This window comes from Dasypus novemcinctus, unplaced genomic scaffold (genome assembly GCF_030445035.2).
Source record: "Dasypus novemcinctus isolate mDasNov1 unplaced genomic scaffold, mDasNov1.1.hap2 scaffold_124, whole genome shotgun sequence".
NCBI lineage: Eukaryota > Metazoa > Chordata > Mammalia > Cingulata > Dasypodidae > Dasypus > Dasypus novemcinctus.
The window spans coordinates 1,016,855-1,038,034 of record NW_026688150.1 but is presented as its reverse complement, the minus strand read 5'-3'; the positions used below and the strand labels follow the sequence as shown (position 1 = coordinate 1,038,034).

Genomic DNA, 21,180 nt, shown 5'->3' with positions numbered 1-21,180 from the left:
TGAGAAACTGCAAGATCTTTACAGGATATCTTTACCAGAAGCCTACAAGGGCAAATGCACAAGGAAACTCGAGGCACATTCCAGGGCAAAATACTGTCCACAACAACTGGGAGAGAATCAAAGTAGCAGAAAGCAGGCAGGGCAGAACAACCTCTGACAGATGCCCATGACTCTCCATCACATGGATTGAAAAGCCATCTAGAGATCTTGGGGGCTATCTGAGCCCGGAAGGAAACTTGCTAGAGATTATGTGGGGGTGAGGGCATTTCCTATTCTAGGCTGAGTTCATCTTCAGTAATAGCCCAGAGAGTAAGGAACAAACAGAGCAGAGTGAGCTGCAGCCATGGCTGAAGGCAGGCCCAGTGGGTGGCAGCCTGCTCAGGACCTCACACCCATGGGGGAGAAATCTCTGCCTGTACTCAAGGAATCTGGTGAGTGGAAAGGCTCAGTGTTACATATTCTGAAGTGCTGGGACCTGGGTATCCTTCAGAGCTCTGAACAGGTCAGGGAGAAGAAAGCTTGGGGTCCCTCTGGTGTGGTCATACCCACCACGACTCAGTAGTCCAGTGGCGAGTGTGACTCTCGACTTTTCAGCACTTTCCAGAGCCCATGTGGATTGACTCTTTCTCCATTCTCCACAGGACAGCAGGAACAAAATCCTCCCCAGTTTGATCCCTGGAAGTTTCTGTGTCTGGCGATGACCACGCTGATGTTTCTCTTGGTCATGATCGTTGGTGTGGTCCTGGGAAATGGTGAGGAAATGAGGCCAGTGGGAAGGGTGATCAGAGGGACCAGGTTCTCCAGCTTCACTGTTCAGGGAAGGGTGTGTGCGGAGCTGTTGTGGGCAGTAACATTAGGTTGTTCTGAGTTCTCTGGCATTATGGTTTTAGAAGGAAATTTTTCTTCCCCATCCTAGCTTGGAAGATTTCGGGAGATTGAATATATCCAACAAGAGTCTAAAAATTCAGGGCATTTCTTTTCTTTTCCACACCCCATAGTCTTACTTTTAAACTACCAATTAGAAGAAGAATTGAATCAACTGAACAACACATGTAAGTGCTGATTGCCATGGTGGCCTCCCTCCTCCCCACATACCAGCCCTTCTTCCTTCTGGGCCTGTGGACAGCTTTTCTCTACATGTCTCTTAGTTACAAAAGGACTGGCAGATGCTAGACACAATCGGGACTTCATTCGGGGAGAAATGTTCCGGCAAATGAACGCTGTGCAGTCAGGAAATGGTAAGGAGACAGGTATTTGCAGTTTGGTTTGTGGGGGGTGAGTGTTGGAAGAGGGGTGCTGTTCTTTGCCACGTGGTTGACAGTAATAGTTCTTGAGTCAGCTGAGTTTTAAGGTTGGTCCTACTTTGGAGTTTGTGTTTCTGTGGGATGGAGTTGGACTTAGATGTGAACTTTGTCCACAAGTCTCTCCTGTTACTTTTACCAGAACTGTAGTTGGTACTGGGGTTTAGTGTATATCAGGAGACCTGAATCTCAGGACTGATCATGTGATAACCAGGCCCTGAGCCTCAACAAACTTCAGCTCCTACACTCTGGTTTATTGGACTTACCCCACTCAGCTAACATGGAGCTGAAGAAGGTCAACCACCACACCAGGGAGCCAAGAGTGCCTACAGCTGAAAGCAGGAGAATTGCATCCAGCATCCATGTGGAATCTAAGCCCCCTCTTGATACGGATGTGGAGTGGACCCAAACATTTCAAGGTCCACAGGATGGAGGAATAGAATATGGATTAGAGTGGACTTACTGATATTCTATTCATGAACTATTGTGATTAGTAATCGAAGAAAATATGGCATTGGTGTGGAGAAAGTGTCCATGGTGGCTGCTGGGGGTAGGGAGTGGGAAGAAGAGATATGATGTGGGGGCATTTTTGGGGGTTGGAGTTGTCCTGGGTGGTGCTGCAGGGACAGTTACCGGACATTGTATGTCCTCCCATGGCCCACTGGGTGGGCTGTGGAAGAGTGTGGGCTATGATGTGGACCATTGACCATGAGGTGCAGTGCAGCTCGAAGATGTATTCACCAAATGCAATGACTGTCTCATGATGATGGAGGAGATTGTTGTAATGGAGGGATGAGGGGGGTGTGGGGTGTGGAGTATATGGGGACCTCATATTTTTTAATGTAATATTAAAAAATAAATAAAAACAAAAAAGTAAAAATAAAATTTATTTAAAAATTGAAAAAAAAAAGGATTTTAACTAACCCCCATTCACAAGTACTAGTGACATCAGTTTGAGCTACCCTGAATTGCATTCCGCTGCTTTTTTTTTTTTGCAGGAGGTACCAGGGATTGAACCCAGGATCTTGTACATGGAAAGCAGGCACTCAACCACTGAGCAGCATCCATTCCCAAATGAAAATTGGTTTTTGTCATTTGCTTCCTGTTTATTTTTTTTAGGAGGTACCAGTGTTGAACGCAGGACCTCATACATGGGAAGGCGGTGCTCAATTCCTTGCCATGCATCCACTCCCCCACTTCTGATAAGGATTGGGCATGGGACCCAAGGGAAGCTGCTCAGATCCCTGTTTCCAAATGTCAGGGATGCAGCCAGTTGGTTCAGTTGAAATAAATTCACTTGGTTGCAGTTCAGTTCTATGACCATTGCAGCTCCCAGCCCCAGCAGAATGGACTTCTCTCCATGTCCCCCAGGATCTTCCTGCACTCCCTGCCCTGAGGACTGGACAGCATTTGAGGGCTCCTGCTATAACTTTAGTATAAACAGACTCACCTGGATTGAAGCCAAGGATCAGTGTATCCATGCGGGAGCTCACCTGGTCATCATCAACAGCCTAGCAGAGCAGGTAGGGGAGGAAGGGGTACGGTGGGGACTCTTTCCAAGGAATTACAAGATCCTGTTCCTGAATGTCTTAGTTTCCTGCCACTAAAACTAACACTGTACAATGGTTGGGCTTAAACAATGGGAATTTTTGGGGGCTCTACAGTGTCCCGGCTTACTGTTTTGTGTCTAGGAGAATTTCAAAATCGAGGTGTCAGGAAGGCAATGCTTCCACCCTGAAGACTGTGTGTTTCTGGGACTGGCTGTCACAATCCTTGGTCCTTGGCTTCTGTCACATGGCACCGTACATGGCAGTGTCCTCTCCTTTCTCTTCTGATTTCTGTTGACTTCCAGCTTCTGGCAGCTGCCCTTGTCTTCTCCTTACATATCCATTTTCCTTGCTAGTAAAATCTTCAGCCACAATCGATTAAGTCCCGCCATCTGTCAGTTTGGGCAAAATTCCTGTTTACAAATGGCTTCATACTTACAGGAGCAGGGTTTGGGACAGGAACATACTTTTGTGAGGATATTATTCAATCCGTACACTGTCCCCTGAAGAATTCTGGTTTTTTTTATTAATATTATTACTGGAATAATGAAAATGCTCTAGTAATTGATTATTGGAACGTTCTTCATCTCTTTCATGTTCCTCTGTCCTGATCCCAGCACCACTTATGTATACACATAATTCTTGACTACCTCTGCCTTCTTTCCAAGTAGAAATTCCTAACTACATCTCAACAAGAGTTTTGGATCGGCCTCACAAAATATTACAGAAATGGCCTGTACAAGTGGCAAGATGGATCATCTCTCACCTACACGTGAGTGTCCCTGCTTGGACTCAGATTCCCTCACCCCATCCGTTCTGTGCCACTGGAGTTTGATAAAAATCTTCTGACAATAGGTTTTTCAACTGCTTCAAGGGTCTCATTTTGGCATGAACCAAACATCTGCCAGTGAAATCCTCTACTATGTGCTTACTGTTATTTTATGAGTAGTAAATGTGTGTGTAAACAATGGGCTACACAATATTAAGCAGGACATTCTTCATTGTAGGAAGTCTTAGTAGCTTTGGTTTGTTAAAGAGAGTTGTGCATCTTCAGGAGAGGAAGAAACAACGTGTCATTTGCTGAGCTTATTTAGAGTGGGAGAACTTCTGGGCACATAACCTGGAGGCTCTAGTTTCCAACAAAGAAAGCTTGAAGAAACTCTGCCTGGAGGAACCGTGGCATTCAATGACACTCACTTTTTGGTCGTCACTTCTCTTTTTCCATTTCTGTCCTTCCACTCAGCCTTTACCAGAACCATACCAAGAGGCTCCTGGACCACTCCTGTGTATTCCTCCTTCCTTTTTTCCCCATTGCACTGCCTCATCTCATACCTTATGGTCTCTAGACTGGAACACTGCTGTATATCCTAGATCTAGGCTTGCCCTCATCAACCCGTGCTCTACTCAAGTCGAAGTTGCAACATTTCTAAACATGACTTTTATGTCCATTTAGGAAACACCCCATTCCCCAGTAACACTGTGTAATGTCTAGATTCTTGATGATGGCAACTTCCAAGGCTTGGACACTGCATCTTATATATCTTCACATCCTCCTCTTCTGACCTCTCAAGTCCTCTCTACATGCCTCTTTTTTTTATTATTATTCATTTTTTTAAAATATTACATTTAAAAAATATGAGGTCCCATTCAACCTCACCGCCCCCACCCCACCACTCCCCCCACAGCAACACTGTCTCCCATCATTATGACACATCCATTGCATTTGGTAAGTACATCTCTGGGCATTGCTGCACCTCATGGTCAATGGTCCACATCATAGCCCACACTCTCCCACATTCCATCCCGCGGGACCTGGGGGAATCTGCAATGTCCGGTAATTGTCCGTGAGCACCACCCAGGACATCTCCAAGTCCCGAAAATGCCTCCACAACTCATCTCTTCCTCCCATTCCCTGCAGCCAGGAGCCACCATGGCCACTTTTCCCACACCAATGACACATTTTCTCTGTGGACTTTGGATTGGTTGTGTCCATTGCACATCTATGTCAAGAGGGGGCTTAGATTCCACATGGGTACTGGATGCAATCCTCCTGCTTTCAGTTGTAGGCACTCTTGGCTCCATGGTGTAGTGGTTGACCTTCTTCAACTCCATGTTAGCTGAGTGGGGTAAGTCCAATAAATCACAGTGTAGGAGTTGAAGTCTGTTGAGGTTCAGGGCCTGGCTATCATATTGTCAGTCCAGAGATTCAAATCCCCTAGATATATCTTAAACCCCAGCACCAACTACAATTCCAGTAAAGTAGCATGAAAGTCTTGTGAAAAGAGATCCCATCTGAGTCCAGTTCCATCACGCAGAAACACCAGCTCCAAAGAAGGGCCAGCTGACATGGCAAATTTGGGATGAATGAATGAGTGTTGGAAATATTTCAAACTACATTTTGTACCAGAGTATCCATTGTATACCACACTCAAATGCATCATATCATCACAAAATCCTGTTAGTAAAAAGACATCCAGGGAAGTTTAGTGACCTGTCCACTTGGGCCTCATCTATTTTCAATGCAATGCTGGACATTCAACCAGTTGATTGTTATACAAATCATGGTGCTTACTTGGAGCTGATTTTCCTTCTAAAGACTATCTGGAGATTTTTGAGTGTCATGACTAGGGTTGGTGCTACTGGAAGCTGGTGGGTAGAGTCCAGTGATAAAGTCCAATATCCTATAGTGCACAATAAAGAACCCTAATGTCCACAGTGTCGAGGTGGATAAGCCTAACCATAGGGTATGGCATGGATTTTTCCATTTGTTGGTATTTCACTAGTTTCCTAATGTCTACTCTTATGGACTAACCTTTATCTGGTACCTCGGTGTTGATATTTACTGCTGTACCTTGTTCCACATTCCTTTGCTTAGGGATTTGGCTGATGTTGTATGTTTATTTACAGGAACTGGCGATATGAAAATTGGAATTTCTATGACTGTGTCTACCTAATGACATCCGGCCACTGGGACAGTGATTATTGTGGTGGCTACCGTCTCTACCATTGGATCTGTGAGAAGCCTCAGATCTGCTGAGTCTAATCCCTTTACTCTGTGCTTTGTCTAGTTCAAGATTCCCCAGATGTGTGTCCTCAGCACAATATCTTACCTTCTCTGCAAAATCCAGGTCTGTCTTGAGTCCAGGTATTCTTCATAGGATCAATTTCCACTCTTGCCTCCTCTCTTAAATTCTGTTGAAAAACAAGTAATCGATACTGTGATGAAACTTGCAGCAAAATAAAGCATGTAGAAGTTTATACAGGATGAATGATCCAGCTTTTCTAATGTAAGTGGCATAATTAAAAAAGAAATGTGAGATTGACGTACAATAAAAGATATTTAATGATATAAACTAATGCCTTGACCGTGATTGTACTTTTTTTACTTTTTTATTGAACTATATCACTCATACACAAACATACATAAACAATAAATGTATAATAATTGTGAACTTAAAAAACAAACATATAACATCAAACAAACATATATAACATCTCACCCTACCACTCATATCTTGCATTGTTTTCAAACCTTTTAAACTAATGTTTAGAGAACATTGTCAAAATATTACTACTAAACAAAGTATTTTCCCCTAACCAATTCATTTATTATTATCCTTATATCATTTATATATGAACACACATAAGCAATTAAATGTATATTACATGTTTTGAGCTTACAAAGCAAACATGCATAATGTCATACAGGGGCCCCATACATCAACCCTTCACCAACACCTTGCATTGTCATGAGGCATTTGTTGCAAACTATGAAAGAACTCTGTCAAAATCTTACTATTAATTTGATTTGAGCAAATCACCTATACAAAGATATTTTCAGGCAACCACAACAATTGAATATGGATTGGGTATTATGACATAAGCGATTTTTATTAATTTGTTACCTGTGATAATGGCTTGGTAGTTCCATATAATATAGAAGATATATGCTAGATATACGTACTTAAGTCATTAGGAGTTAAAATACATAATGCCTGGGATTTTCTGCAAAACAATAAGTAAATTAGTGAGAAGGAACCATAGATGGAATTAAATTGGCCATGTTGGTAATCATGAAAGCTGGGATCTAAGACATCTGTGTCTTATATACATTAGGGAAAGCTTTACCTTTCATAGGCTATGAGCTAGATTTCCTGTATCATTAAAGGAAGCGTCTTTCCTGTTATTGAAAACACAGTACACCTGCACAAGGGTTTGTGATTCAGTATTAATTAGCATGACTACACCAATTCTTTATATTATAGAAATAAGAGAAATAGGACACTTGTTTGAATTCTAGAGATGGTTTTTTTCTTACTCTATTAGCAATTATAAACTGTCCTTATCTTTAACTTAGTAGAGTTACAGGAAGGAATATTTTTCGTTAACTGACAGTATGTTCATTTGAGTTTCCGTGGTTTTCTAGATCTCCAGTTCATGAAAGAGCTGGATTAAAGCCTTGAGAAATTTATACTATAGTTATTTTCAAGAGTGGCAAGACCAACCTTGTTTTTAATTTTCATTTTAAAAATTTTAATTGAAGTAAATAATTCATACGTGAACATATATAAATAATAAAGAAAGGTACAGTAAAAGTTGTGAAGTTACAAAATAAACATGCATATCATCATACAAGGCTCACATACATTACCTCACCACCAACACATTGCATTATTGTGAAATATTTATTACAAACTCTGAAAGAACATCATCAAAATATTAATAGTAACTATACCCAATATCCTACATTTGTTGTATTTCCCCCCAACCCATCCAATTATTAACTCCCTGCATTAGTATTATATATTGCTCTAGTTCATGAGAGAACATTTTCGTATTTATTCTGTTTGCCGTACTCCATCTTCCCCCACTATATTCTCTCTATTATACAGTCCCAAGTTTTGTACAATCCATTCAAAGTGTACGCTCAGTAGCTCAAATTTCACTGAAGATTTGTGCTGTCATGACATCAGTCAATTTTAGAATATTTTCATTACTCCAAAAGAAAAATTCCTTTCTCACTTACAGCCCCCTATTGTTGTCCCTTAGAATTGTTAAAATATCTTCTTTGTCATTGCTGTAAAAAATATTACATTACTATTAACTATCATTCATAAGTTACATTAGTTGTGATTTCCCCATGTATCACCATATTCTTAAAACTTTGTAAAAGAGTAACATTCTATCATATGCATTTACCACATTGTGTTTCTCCAATCATCAATTGATGGACACTTGGAATGTTTCCATGTGTTAGCAGTTGTAAATACACTGCTCTGAATATTGGTGTGTAAATGTCAGTTCTTGTCCTTGCCTCCATTTCTACTGAATAGATTCCAAATAGATGCTGAACCATACGGCAGTTCTATTTTAAGCTTCTTGAGTTACTGTGAAACAGCTTTCCACAGAGGCTGCACCATTCCACAATCCCACCAAGACTGAAGAAGAGTTCCTGTTTTTCCACATTCTTTCCCGTACTTGTATTTTTCTATGGCTTTGTTTTGTTTTTTAAAAAGTGGCCATTTTACAAGGTGTGAAATGATATCTCATTGTAGCTTTAATCTACATTTCCCTAATACCTAGTGATGTTGAACATTTTTTATGTGTTTTTTATTGGGGAGGGGATTTTTATTTTGTTTGGAAAAATGCCTGTTCAAGTCTTTTCCCCATTTTTAATTGAGTTGCTTGTCTTCTTATCATTAACTTGTATGATATCTTTATACAACATGTATATAAAACGCTTATTGGATATATTGTTTCCAAATATTTTCTCCCTTTGTGTAGGCTATCTTTTTACTTTATTGACAAAGTCTTTTGAAGAACAACAGTGTTTAACTTTGAGGAGATCCCATTTATCTATTTTTTCTTTCATTGTTCATGCTTTGGGTGTAATGTTTAAGAAACTACCACCTACCACAAGATCTTAAAGATATTTTCCTACATTTTCTTCTAGGACTTTTATGGTTGTTGATTTTACATTTAGGTTCTTGATCCATTTTGAATTAATTTTTGCAGAAGATATGAGTTATGAGTTTTTCTTTTGGGTCTGGCTATCCTGTTCTCCCAGCACCATTTGTTGAACAGACTGTTCTAGCCAAGCACCAACCCTGGTTTTTATAAGAGAATTGTCAGTATAAATATTACCTACCAGGATCCTCCAGGGACACTGAAACTTAACAAACTAGCTGTTCTTGAAGAAGCAAAACCAGAATATGCATTACTTTGGCTTAATACTTAGAGAATATTGAAACAACTGTAGGTGATTGATTTTATAAGTTGCTGCTTGTCACTGTTCTTCAAATTTTTAACCATTGGGAAGCAGATGTGATTCAAGTGGTTGGGCTCCCATCTAACATATGGGGGGTCCTGGGTTCAGTTCCAGAGTCCTCATGGTGAAGGTGAGCTGGCCTGTGCAGAGTTGCCCCCACAACATGGCAAGCTGATGCAACAAGATGATAGAAAAAGAAAGAGACACAGAGGAAAGACATTGAGAGACACAACAAACCATGAAGCTGAGGTGGCTCAAGTGACTGAGTGCTGCTCTCACACATTGGAGGTCCCAGGACCAGTTCCCAGTAACCCCTGAAGAGAAGATGAGAAGAGAAGACAAGCAGACACAGAAGAGCTCACAGTGAATGGACACAGAGAACAGATAGTGCAAACAACAAGGGGGAGGAGGGAATAAATAAATAAAATAAACCTTTAAAATAATTTTTTTTTAAGATTTATTTTTATTTATTTAATTCCCTTCCCCTCCCCCGGTTGTCCAGTCCCTGTGTTTTTTGCTGCGTCTTGTTTCTTTGTCCCTCCTTGCGTGTGGGGCCCCCCCACGCGGCGGACACCCCCGTGTGGCACAGCACTCCCTGCACGCATCAGCACTGCACACGGGCCAGCTCCACCCAGGTCAAGGAGGCCCGGGGCTTGAACCACGGACCTCCCATGTGGTAGACGGATGCCCTAACCACTGGGCCAAAGTCCGTTTACCCTAAAATAATTTTTAAACATTAAGTTGCCTTTCACTTTCAGAATCTAGTATGATTTGAGCGGCGGGGCAAGATGGTGTCTGAGTGAGTGCACCTTATAGTCTCTCCTGCAAAGAAGTGGCTGGGCAGCATTGGAAATTCTTCAGGACCAGGCTGTTTCAGGATTTTGCAGGGCAGGAGGTGTCTGGACATCGATTTGGTGGGAAGGTGACAGAGAAGACTCGTGTAAAAGGTAAAATTGAGGCTCTCTTTCACAGAGATAGGGGCTGCGTGCAGGACGCTCTCCCCTGGGGTGGGTGGCGTGGCAGCAGAGATTCCTGGAGGCTCTGCGGTGCTGGGGAATTGATAAGCCCTGAGCGGGCTATTCAGGGGCTTGCAGGGCAGGAGGCCTGTGGAAACCGATTTGGTGAGACAGACATGGAGCTTATTGTGAGGCGTGGAATTTTGATTTTCTGACATGGATATCAGCACTTCCAGCTACAGTCCCGCCCCCTAGGCCTGGCTGCTGATCTGCAGCATCCTTAAATCAGTTGCAATAAAGAGGCGTCATCAGCAGGCTGTTTCAGGGGCTTGCAGGGCGGGAGGTGTCCTGAAGTCGAATTGGTGACACAGCAGAGACTCTAGTGAGAGGGGGAAATTTTGGATTTCTGACACAGAGGTCAGAGTTTGCAGATGTGACCACCCCCATAGAGCTGGGCATCCAGCTGCAGGGATCCCTGAAGGCTGTGTTGTACTGCGGTGCTCCCAGGCTCCCTGTTAACCAGATTTGAGGTTGCCAGGTCTGTATCCCCTAAACCCTAGTAGCCCACAACCCAGAGACCACACCTCTTGAGTCTGCAATATCACAAACTTCCCATTCCTGAATCCACCATGCCCTGAGACCCATCTGAGGTCCTTGATTGTCCTAGCCCTCGATGTTTGTATTTTTTGTTTTTTTTCCTCTTTCCTTTTTCTCTTTATTCTGTTTTTATTATTTTTTATTTTTTATTGTCCTGGTTGCTAATATTACATTATCTCCTAGTCTTTTCTCCCACTGTATGCCCCAAGGCCTTTTTTTTCATTTACTTAGGGTTTTCTTGTTGTTGTTATTGTTCTCCTTCTATTTTTCCTTTTCTTACTTGTTTCCCTCCCTTTTCATTACCCAACCCCCCCTTTTTTCTTTCTGTCTTATCTTTCTTTTTCTTTCTTTTCCATCTTTCTCTTCTTATTTTATTTTATCTTAATTATACAATAGGTGCTGCAGGGAACACCTCACATTTGCTAGCTTTTCTCATCCTCCGTGCCCTCATTTCTGTGTGAATTGATTTTTGCTATACCTACACTATCCCTTTTCCCCCACATCTTGATATCCTCCATCATCTACTGTCTCTCCTATATTCCACCTCCCTTTCTTTGGTCTCCAAATTTTATACCTTTAATTTCTAATACCTTTGTTTTGTTTCCTGTCTTTTATCCACTCTTGATACTATTGTCTTTCTTTCTCTTTCCCTCTCTCATGAAAACACTGGATTTTTAATTCACACTATATTCCTCCCATATTCAGTAGACTACCTCATTATAGGTACTCTACTTACTGCTATAACTCTACACAACTTACATGAATCTAATATCCATCCTCCCAGATCTCATATTGTTGCTCTGTTTATATTTATTACCAATACTACTTTACACATGTTCCTTTTTTACACAATTGCCTTTCCCTGGCCCTAATATTTTCCTTCAAAGTGAACTCACCAGCAAAAAGAAATTAGAATAAGAAGAACAAAGTGAAAAAGAGAAAATATAACACTTACACAAGAACAACAAGTAATTAATCCCCAAGACTAGACAAAGAAGCTAAGGAACTGATTACACCTGTCAAGATAGAATGATGACCAGACAGCAAGAAAAAACTACAAACCAAACCAGTAATTAGGAAAACATGGCTGAATTGAATGAACAAACAAAAACCAGGAAGGGGAGCAGAACTCTGCACAAGTAATTTAAAATCTCAGAACATACATCAGAGACAAACTTAATGAAGTAAAGGAAGAGGTTAATATTATGAAGAAAACACTTGGAGAAGAAATTGCAGACATACGCAAAAAGATAACAGATATGATGGGAATGAACACCACAGTTCAATCAAAAATACACTCGCAACAAATAGCAGCAGATTAGAAGAGGCAGAGGAGAGAATTAGCGATGTGGAAGACAGTACATTGGAAATCAAACAGATAGTAGAATTGATCAATAAAAAGATAGAAAAAATCCAGCTAAGACTTAGGGACCTGAATGACAATGCAAAACGCTCAAACATATGTATTATAGGCATCCCAGAGAGGGAAGAGAAGGGAAAGGGCTCAGAAGGGGGATTGCAGAAAAAAATGACCGAAAACTTCCCAAATCTACTGAAAGAAACAGATGTACATATCCAAGAAGCACAACGCACGCCCGAAACATCATAAACCCCAACAGGCTCACCCCAAGACATATACTTCTCAAATTATCTAACACTCAAGACAAAGAGAAAATTCTAAAAGCAGCAAGAGAAAAGAAAACCATCACATACAAGGGAGGCTCCATAAGAATAAGTACTGATTTCTCATCTGAAACCATGGCGGCAAGAAGGCAGTGGTATGATATAATCAAGGTACTAAAAGAAAAAAATTTCCAACCAAGAATACTCTATCCAGCTAAACTAGCATTCAAAAATGATGGAGAGTTCAAAATCGTCACAGAAAAACAGAAATTGAAAGAGTATTCCAACAAGAAACCTCCCCTTCAAGAAATTCTAAAGGGAGTTCTGCAGGAAGAAAGTGAAAAACAGGACAGGCAGAGTTGGAGGAGAGTGTAAGAACAACAAAGAAGACAAAAAGAGAAGGGGAAAAAAAAGCAAACAAAATATGACAAACACAAGTCCAATCAAAATATGGCTAACATAAATAATTCCTTGAAAGTAATAACACTGAATGTCAACAGATTAAACTCACCTATCAAAAGATTCAGACTGGGATATTGGATAAGGAAATATGACCCATTTGTATGTTGTCTACAAGAGACACATCTTAGACCCAGAGATTCATGGAGGCTGAAAGTAAATGGTTGGAAAAGAATCTTACAAGCAAACAATAACCAAAAAAAGGCAGGAGTGGCTATATTAATATCAGACAAAATAGACTTTAAATGCGAAACAATTGTGAGAGACAAAGAAGGATACTACATTTTAGTAAAAGGGACAATCTGTCAAGAAGATCGAACAATCATAAATATTTATGCTTCTAACAAGGGTGCCTCTAAATACATGAGGCAAATGCTGGAAAAAATTAAGTGAAAGAATAGATGCAGCTACAATTATAGTGGCTGATTTTAATACACCATTAACAACTCTGGACAGAACATCTCAAAAGAGAATCACTAAAGAAATAAAATATTTGAACAGTATATTAGAGAAGCTGGATCTAATAGATGTATAAAGATCATTACACTCAAATACAGCTGATATACATTTTTCTCAAGTGCACATGGATCATTCTCCAAGATAGACCATATGCTAGGCCACAAAGAAAGGCTTAATGAATTCAGAAAGATCAAAATCATACAAAATAATATCTCTGACCACAGTGAAGTGAAGCTGGAAATTTGCAAGGGCCATAGGCCCAGATTTCACACGAAGATATGGAAATTAAACAGCACACTCTTGGAAAAATAGTGGGAAAAAGTGGAAATCTCAAAAGAAATCAGTAACTACCTTGAAACTAATGATAATGATAACACGACATACAAAACTTATGGGATGCAGCAAAAGCAGTACTGAGAGGGAAATTTATAGCCATAAATTCATACATCAAAAAGAAGAAAGAGCAAAAATTGAAGAAATAACTGCACATTTGGAGGAATTAGTAAAAAACAACAAAGTAATCCCACAGGAAGAAGAAAGAAAGAAATAACAAAGATAAGAGCAGAACTAAATGAAATAGAAAAAAGAAAGCACTTGAAAAGATAAACAAAACCAAGGGCTGGTGTTTTGAGAAGATCAATAAAATTGAGAAACCTTTAGCGAGACTAACAAAGAAAAAAATAGAGCAGATGAAAATACTCAAAATAAGAAATGAGAAAGGAGATATCACCACTGACTCCACAGAAATAAAGACTATCATAAGAGGATACTTTGAAAAACTACATTCCAACAAAAATGACAATTCAGAGGAAATGGACAAATTCCTAGAAACACATAAGCAGCCTGTATTGACAAAAGAAGAAATTGAGTATCTCAACAAACCAATCACAAATAAAGAGATAGAATCAGTCATTAAAAACCTCCCAACTAAGAAGAGCCCAGGGCCAGACAGCTTCACAGGTGAATTCTACAAAACATTCCAGAAAGAACTAACACCAGTCCTGCTGAAACTCTTCCAAAAAATTGAAACAGAAGGAACATTGCCTAAATCCTTCTATGATGCCAACATTACCCTAGTACCAAAGCCAAAAACACCACAAGAAAGGAAAATTACAGAACAATTTCTATAATGAACCTATATGCAAAAACACTCAACAAAATAATTTCTTCATATTCAAAAACACATTAAACAAATTATACACCACGATCAAGTGGGATTCAACCAGGTATGCAAGGATGGTTCAACAGAAGAAAATCAATCAATCAATGTAGTACACAGATTGAAGGATAAATCACATGATTATATCTATAGATGCAGAAAAAGCATCTGACAAAATACAGCACCCTTTCTTGATAAAAATACTCCAAAAGATTGGAATACAAGGAAATTTTTTTGAACATGATAAAGAGTATATATGAAAAACACACAGCCAACATCATTTATAATGGAGAAATCCTAAAATCCTTCCCTCTAAATTCAGGAACAAGACAAGGATGCCCACTCTCTCCCCTTCTATTTAACATTGACTTAGAAGTACTTGTGCGAACACTGAGGCAAGAACCCGATATAAAATGCATTCAAATGAGAAAGGAAGAAGTCAAAGTTTCATTATTTGCAGATGACATGATCCTATACATAGAAAACCCTGAGAGGTCTACAACAAAGCTTCTAGAACTCATAAATGAGTTTAGTAAAGTCACAGGTTATAAGATCAATGCGCAAAAATCAGTAGCATTTCTGTACACCAATAATGAGCAAGGTCAGGAGGAAATCAAGAAACAAATACCATTTATAATAGTAAATTAAAAAATCAAATATTTAAGAATAAATTTAACTAAAGATGTAAAAAACTTATACACTGAGAACTACACAAGACTGTTCAAGGAAATCAAAGAAGACCTAAATAAGTGGAAGAATATTCCCTGTTCACGGATAGGAAGACTAAATATTATTAACATGTCTATCCTACCAAAACGAATCCACACATTCAATGCAATCCTAATAAAAATCAACACAGCCTTCTTTAAAGAACTAGAAAAACTAACTATGAAATTTATTTGGAAAGGAAAGAGGTCCTGAATAGCCAAAGATATATTGAAAAAGAAAAATGAAATTGGAAGAATCACAATACCTGAAATCAAAACATACTACAAAGCTACAGTAGTGAAAACAGCATGGTATTGGCATAAGGAGAGACACACAGACCAATGGAATTGAATTGAAAGTTCTGATATAAAACCTCATATATATAGCCATACAATATTTGATAAAGCCACCAAACCCTCTCAACTGGGAGAGAATGGCCTATTCAACAAATGATGCCTAGAGAACTGGATATCCATATGTAGAAGAATGAAAGAGGATTATCATCTCACACCTTATACAAAGATCAACTCAAGATGGATCAAAGACTTAAATGTAAGATCCAAAACCATAAAGACCATAAAGACTTTGGAAAGCAGTGTAGGGAAACATCTACAAGACCTTGTAATAGGAAATGGCTTCATGAAATTCACACCAAAAGCACGAGCAACAAAAGAACAAATAGATAAATGGGACTTCCTCAAAATTAAAGCCTTCTGCACCTCAAAGGAGTTGGTCAAGAAAGTAAAAAGGGAATCTACACAATGGGAGAAAATATTTGGCAGCCATATATCTGATAAGAGACTTATAACTTCCATATATAAAGAACTCCTATATCTCGAAAATAAAAAGATAAGCAACTCATTTAAAAAATGGGAGAAAGATTTAAACAGACACTTCTCCAAAGAAGAAATACAAATGGCTACAAAGCACATGAAAAAATGCCCCAAATCTTTAGCTACCAGGAAAATGCAAATCAAAATTACAATGAGATATCATCTTACATCCCATAAGATTAGCATCCATGAAAAAAACAGGATACAAATGTTGGAGAGGATGTGAAGAAATGGGAACACTCATCAACTGCTGGTGAGAATGCAGAAGGATCCAACCATTCTGGCGGACAGTTGGATGGTTTCTCAAAAAACTAACCATAGATTTGCCATATGACCGAGTAATTCCACTGCTGGGTATATACCCAGTAGAACTGAAAACAAGGACACAAACTGATATATGCACACCAATGTTGATAGCAGCATTGTTCACTATCGCCAAAAGTTGGAATCAACCCAAATGTCCATCAACAGATGAATGGATAAATAAAATGTGGAATATACATACAAGGGAATACTACTCGGCTTTAAGAACAAATACACTACAAACACATGTGATAACATGGATGAATCTTGAGAACCTTATGTTGAGTGAAGCAACCCAGGCATTGAAGGACAAATACTACATGACCTCAATGATATGAAATAGGTAAACCAAGTTGCCTCTGAGAGCTAGAGACTGGAAGATAGGCTTACAGGAAATCAGGGAGTAGAGGAAGGATATAAGGTGACATCTACATGGGGGAAATCTATGATAAGCTGGAGGTAAGTATTTGTACAGACAAGGGATAAAAGGGGGCAAAGGGTTACCTTTGGGTGGGGCTTTGCAGTCTTAAGGGAGGCTAGGGATGGGTGGATGGGTAATATTGCCCAAGAAATTGGGGAAAGGGTGGGGCAACATACAAACATAGGAGACTGTCAGGTGTTGGTTGACAGTATAATGTTGAGAAAACCTTTTCAAAATATAATTAGGAAAGTTACCTGTTTAAGATACTCAAAGGGGATAATCTGATGTAGGACAGACTCCTTGGGAATATGTGAATGCTAATTTTGCCAGAGTGGGTTATACCGTTGGGTAGAGACCCATATAATGAGAGTGAAGGTAGACACACATCCTGGGGAGGACTAATGCCATCAAATAGAGGGAAATGTATCTCTCAAGAGAAATGATGGCTACCAGGGCATTAGGGCAGTTGAGCAAGTCAAGCCTTCAACACTGTTGCAAGTATCTCTGAACATGGCTCCTCAAGAAATGAAGATTGACTGCCACTGTGGGCACCAAGGGGAGGGGGAAATAGATACTGAATAGATGGAACCAACGTAGCTGTGAGGGCAATAGGAGTGTTCCACAAGAGTATGCAAGGATGGATATAAAACATGTAATATTACACCAAAAACATATAGGGGCCGACAGACTAATAATGTAAATCATAATGTAAAACATAGGGTAACTAAAAATTTAGAAAATTGTATAGCCTAAAGTATAAACCACAATGTAAACACAAATGTTACCTCGTTTGAAAGCTATTGTCTCAATATTTATACATCAGTTTCAGTAAATATGGTATGAATATGTTAAAAGATTATTGCTGTGGAAGGGAAAAGGTTTTATATTAGATATGTGGGAGTACTGTATATTGTATATATGAATTACTGTGATCTATAGCTCTTGTGATGAGAAGCTTAATATTTAGGAAAAAAGAAAAGAAAAAGATAGAATGTAGAATTTTTCCAAAGCAATATGTATTCTGTATCTAACCTTTAAACTCATTGCTATATTCCACTTTACTATTAAGGGAACCTGGCATTATATTGGGCTTCACTTTTCAGGAAATTTTGGATCACAGAGTGCTTCAACAATGCCAGTGGAGGAATACTGGCATGGGATGTTACTGACAGGGAACATATGGTTGAAAGGGAGTTATACAGGGCATGTGTCCGGGGTGCATGGAAATGCTTGTATATACTCATAATGGAAACAATTAAAAACAACAGCTGGGGGGGGTGCTGGGTTCCTGGCCAGGGGGGCTCTGTCATGGTCCCTAGGGGAGCAGCAGCAGTCCCCCTGGGTGCAACGGCAAAGACCAGGAAGGAATGAGGGTCTAACAGTGAGCCCCTGATACTAATGACTATGCTTATGAGCCTATACACCTGAAATAAGAACAAGGCCTAGAGCAGCACTGTGCCTAAGGGTTCCCTCATGACAGCCTCCGTATTACTAAAATGTGGCCAGTCTCGAAGCCAAACTCAGCATGTAAATGCACTACCTTCCCCCCAGCGTGGAACATGACACCCAGGGATAGCCTCTCTGGTGCCGAGGGATCACTACCAAGTACCAGCTGATGATGTAACTAGAAAATGACCTTGAATAAAAGGTTCAATGTGGACCAGCAGAATATCCCTGTCTACACATAATAACAGGAGTTAAAAATGCTTTTTGACCTAAAGTAAGGGGGAAATGGAAAGGACAAGTGAGTTTATATGGTTATGAATCTCTAAAAAAGAGTCTGGATGTTGTCAGAAGGATTGCCCTTATGCACACCTGAGCAGAGTCTCAGAGACATATAAAGTAGATACAACCCCAGATATTGGTCCTTTTGAGGGCTAAAGAGACCCACAGGTTGTATGGTCATGACAGATGGGGTTCACTGCCATGCCAATTGGCCCTTCTTTGGTGCTGGTGTTTCTGCGTGATGGAGCTGGACTCAGATGGGATCTCTTTTCACAAGACTTTCATGCTACTTTACTGGAATTGTAGTTGGTGCTGGGGCTTAAGATATATCTAGGGAATTTGAATCTCTGGACTGACAATATGATAGTCAGGCCCTGAGCCCCAACAGACTTCAGCTCCTACACTCTGGTTTATTGGACTTACTCCACTCAGCTAACATGGAGTTGAAGAATGTCAACCACCACAACATGGAGCCTAGAGTGCCTACAACTGAAAGCAGGAGGATTGCATCCAATATTCATGTGGAATCTAAGCCCCCTCTTGACATAGATGTGGAATGGACACAACCAAGCCAACGTCCACAGGAAGGAGGAATACAGTAAGGATAAGAGTGGACTTAAGGATATTCTATTCATGAACTATTGTGGTTAATAATCGAGAAAATGTGGCATTGATGTGGAAAAAGTGGCCATGGTGGCTGCTGGGTGCGGGGAAGGGGAGGAAGAGAAGAGATGTGGAGGCATTCTCGAGACTTGGAGTTGTCCTGGGTGGTGCCCCAGGGACAATTGCCGGATGTTGTATGTCCTCCCATGGCCCACTGGATGGAACATGGGAAAGTGTGGGCTATGGTGTGGAACACGGGACATGGGGTACAGCGATGCCCGGAGATGTACTCACCAGACGCAAAGGATGTGACATGATGATGGGGGAGAGTGTTACTGTGGGGGGAGTGGTGGGGTGGGAGTGATGGGGGCGAATGGGGACCTCATATTTTTTTTAATGTAATATCTTTTAAAAAATGAATAAATTGATTAGAATTTGTAAAAAAAATAACTAAATAAAAGTAACAGAGGTGATAGGGAGCAAGAGTGCTCTGTGGCAGAGGGCATTTGCTTATTTTATTTTATTATTATTATTTTTAAATCAATTTTATTGATACATATTAATAAAGCATAAATCCATAAAAAACACTTAATATGTTGATCTCACGTCATCCTGAGAGAGAAGTGTTAAGAACTATCATTATTTTTTTCCTTCTTTATTTTTTTTAATGTTACATTAAAAGAATCTGAGGTCCCCATATACCTCCCACCCCCCTCACCCCACTACTCCCACGTCAACAACCTCTTTCATCACCGTTGGACATTACTTTCATTTAGTGAATACATTTTGGAGCACTGCTGCACCACATGGAAGGTGATTTACATTGTAGTTTGCACTCTCCCCCAGTCCACCTAGTGGACCATGGCAGGACATACAATGTCCAGCATCTGTCCCTGCAGTACCACCCAGGTCCTGAAAATGACCCTATGTTTTAACCACCGTCCCTTCATTCTGTTTCTGATCTCACCAGATCCAGCATGTCTGGGCAGAACGATAGTGCCTTCTCTGAATTTATCCTTGTTGGCTTCTCAAACTTCTCTCCACAGTCTCTACCAGCTTTATTCCTGTTGTATCTGCTGATGTACTTATTCACACTGCTGGGGAACCTTCTCATTATGGCTACTATCTGGAATGATCAGACTCCACACGCCCATGTACCTCTTCCTGTGTGCCCTGTCCATCTCTGAGATTCTGTTCACTGTTGTCATCACCCCATGCATGCTGGTTGACCTGCTCTCCATGCAGCACTCCATCGCCGTCATGGCCTATGCCAGCCAGATGTTCTTCTCCTTCACGTTTGGGTTCACCCACTCCTTCCTGTCCATGATCATGGGCTATGACCGCTACGTGGCCATCTGCCACTCCCTGCACTATAATGAGCTCATGAGTCCCGTGGCTGTGCCCAACCTATAGCCTATGTCTGGGTGGGTGGCAGAGTCGTGGAAATAATGGTAACATCAATAGTCTTCCACCTCACCTTCTGTGGGCCCAATGACATCCACTATTTTGTCTGCCATGTGCTTTCCCTCTTTAAGTTGTCCTGAGGGAATGAGACATCCTCTGTCACTGTGGGTGTCATCTTGGTGCATGTGACAGCTCTGATGTGCTATTTATTCCTTATTGTCCTCTCCTATGTCTTCATTGTGGCTGCCATCTTGAGGATCCCCTCAGCGTAGGGTTGGCACAAGACTTTCTCCACATGTGACTCCCACCTCACTGTGGTGGTCGTGCACTATGGCTTCACCTCTATCATCTAACTGAAGCCCAAGCACCACCAATCCATGGATACTAACTCCCAGATGGCCACCACCTACACTGTCTTCATCGTCTTCATCTCCTTCCTGAGCCCCATCATCTTCAGCCTCAGGAACAAGGAGTTGAAGATGACCATGAAGAAGTCCTTCCTCAGCGAGCTCTTTCCTCAGAGTTCTGGAAGTGCCTGATTTTGGGGCAGTGATTGTGGAGTGTAAAAACGCTTCAGTCTTCTTATCTGTATAAATGCATCTAGTCTGTGATGATTCTTGTGTGGGAAACCTACCCTCATCCTTAGCAGGGGCCCCATAAATTGTATTTATTGCCCATTGTCTTCCCCTTATGTGGTTGACCTGTTCTCATTCTGTCAGGGTTCAGTGGGCTCATTAACTCTTCAATGATGATTGTGCGTGTGAACAACCTGTGCCTGGATTCCTGTGGGAGAGGGGATATGCCTCCCACTTGT

General features: G+C 40.5%; 1 protein-coding gene and 1 pseudogene across 1 annotated transcript; both read left to right on the top strand.

Annotated features, from left to right (window-relative positions):
• Positions 1-314: 314 nt before the first annotated feature.
• LOC101439834 (C-type lectin domain family 4 member G-like) lies at positions 315-6,187 on the top strand. Its single transcript, XM_004473620.4, has 7 exons — positions 315-431; positions 642-752; positions 999-1,052; positions 1,149-1,238; positions 2,673-2,824; positions 3,520-3,620; positions 5,756-6,187. Exons 1-7 carry the CDS (start codon positions 344-346, stop codon positions 5,883-5,885), a joined length of 726 nt encoding a protein of 241 aa, XP_004473677.2. The 5' UTR covers positions 315-343; the 3' UTR covers positions 5,886-6,187.
• A 13,752-nt stretch (positions 6,188-19,939) lies between these two features.
• LOC101444080 (olfactory receptor 10H3-like) lies at positions 19,940-20,905 on the top strand (annotated as a pseudogene).
• The last annotated feature ends 275 nt before the right edge of the window (positions 20,906-21,180 follow it).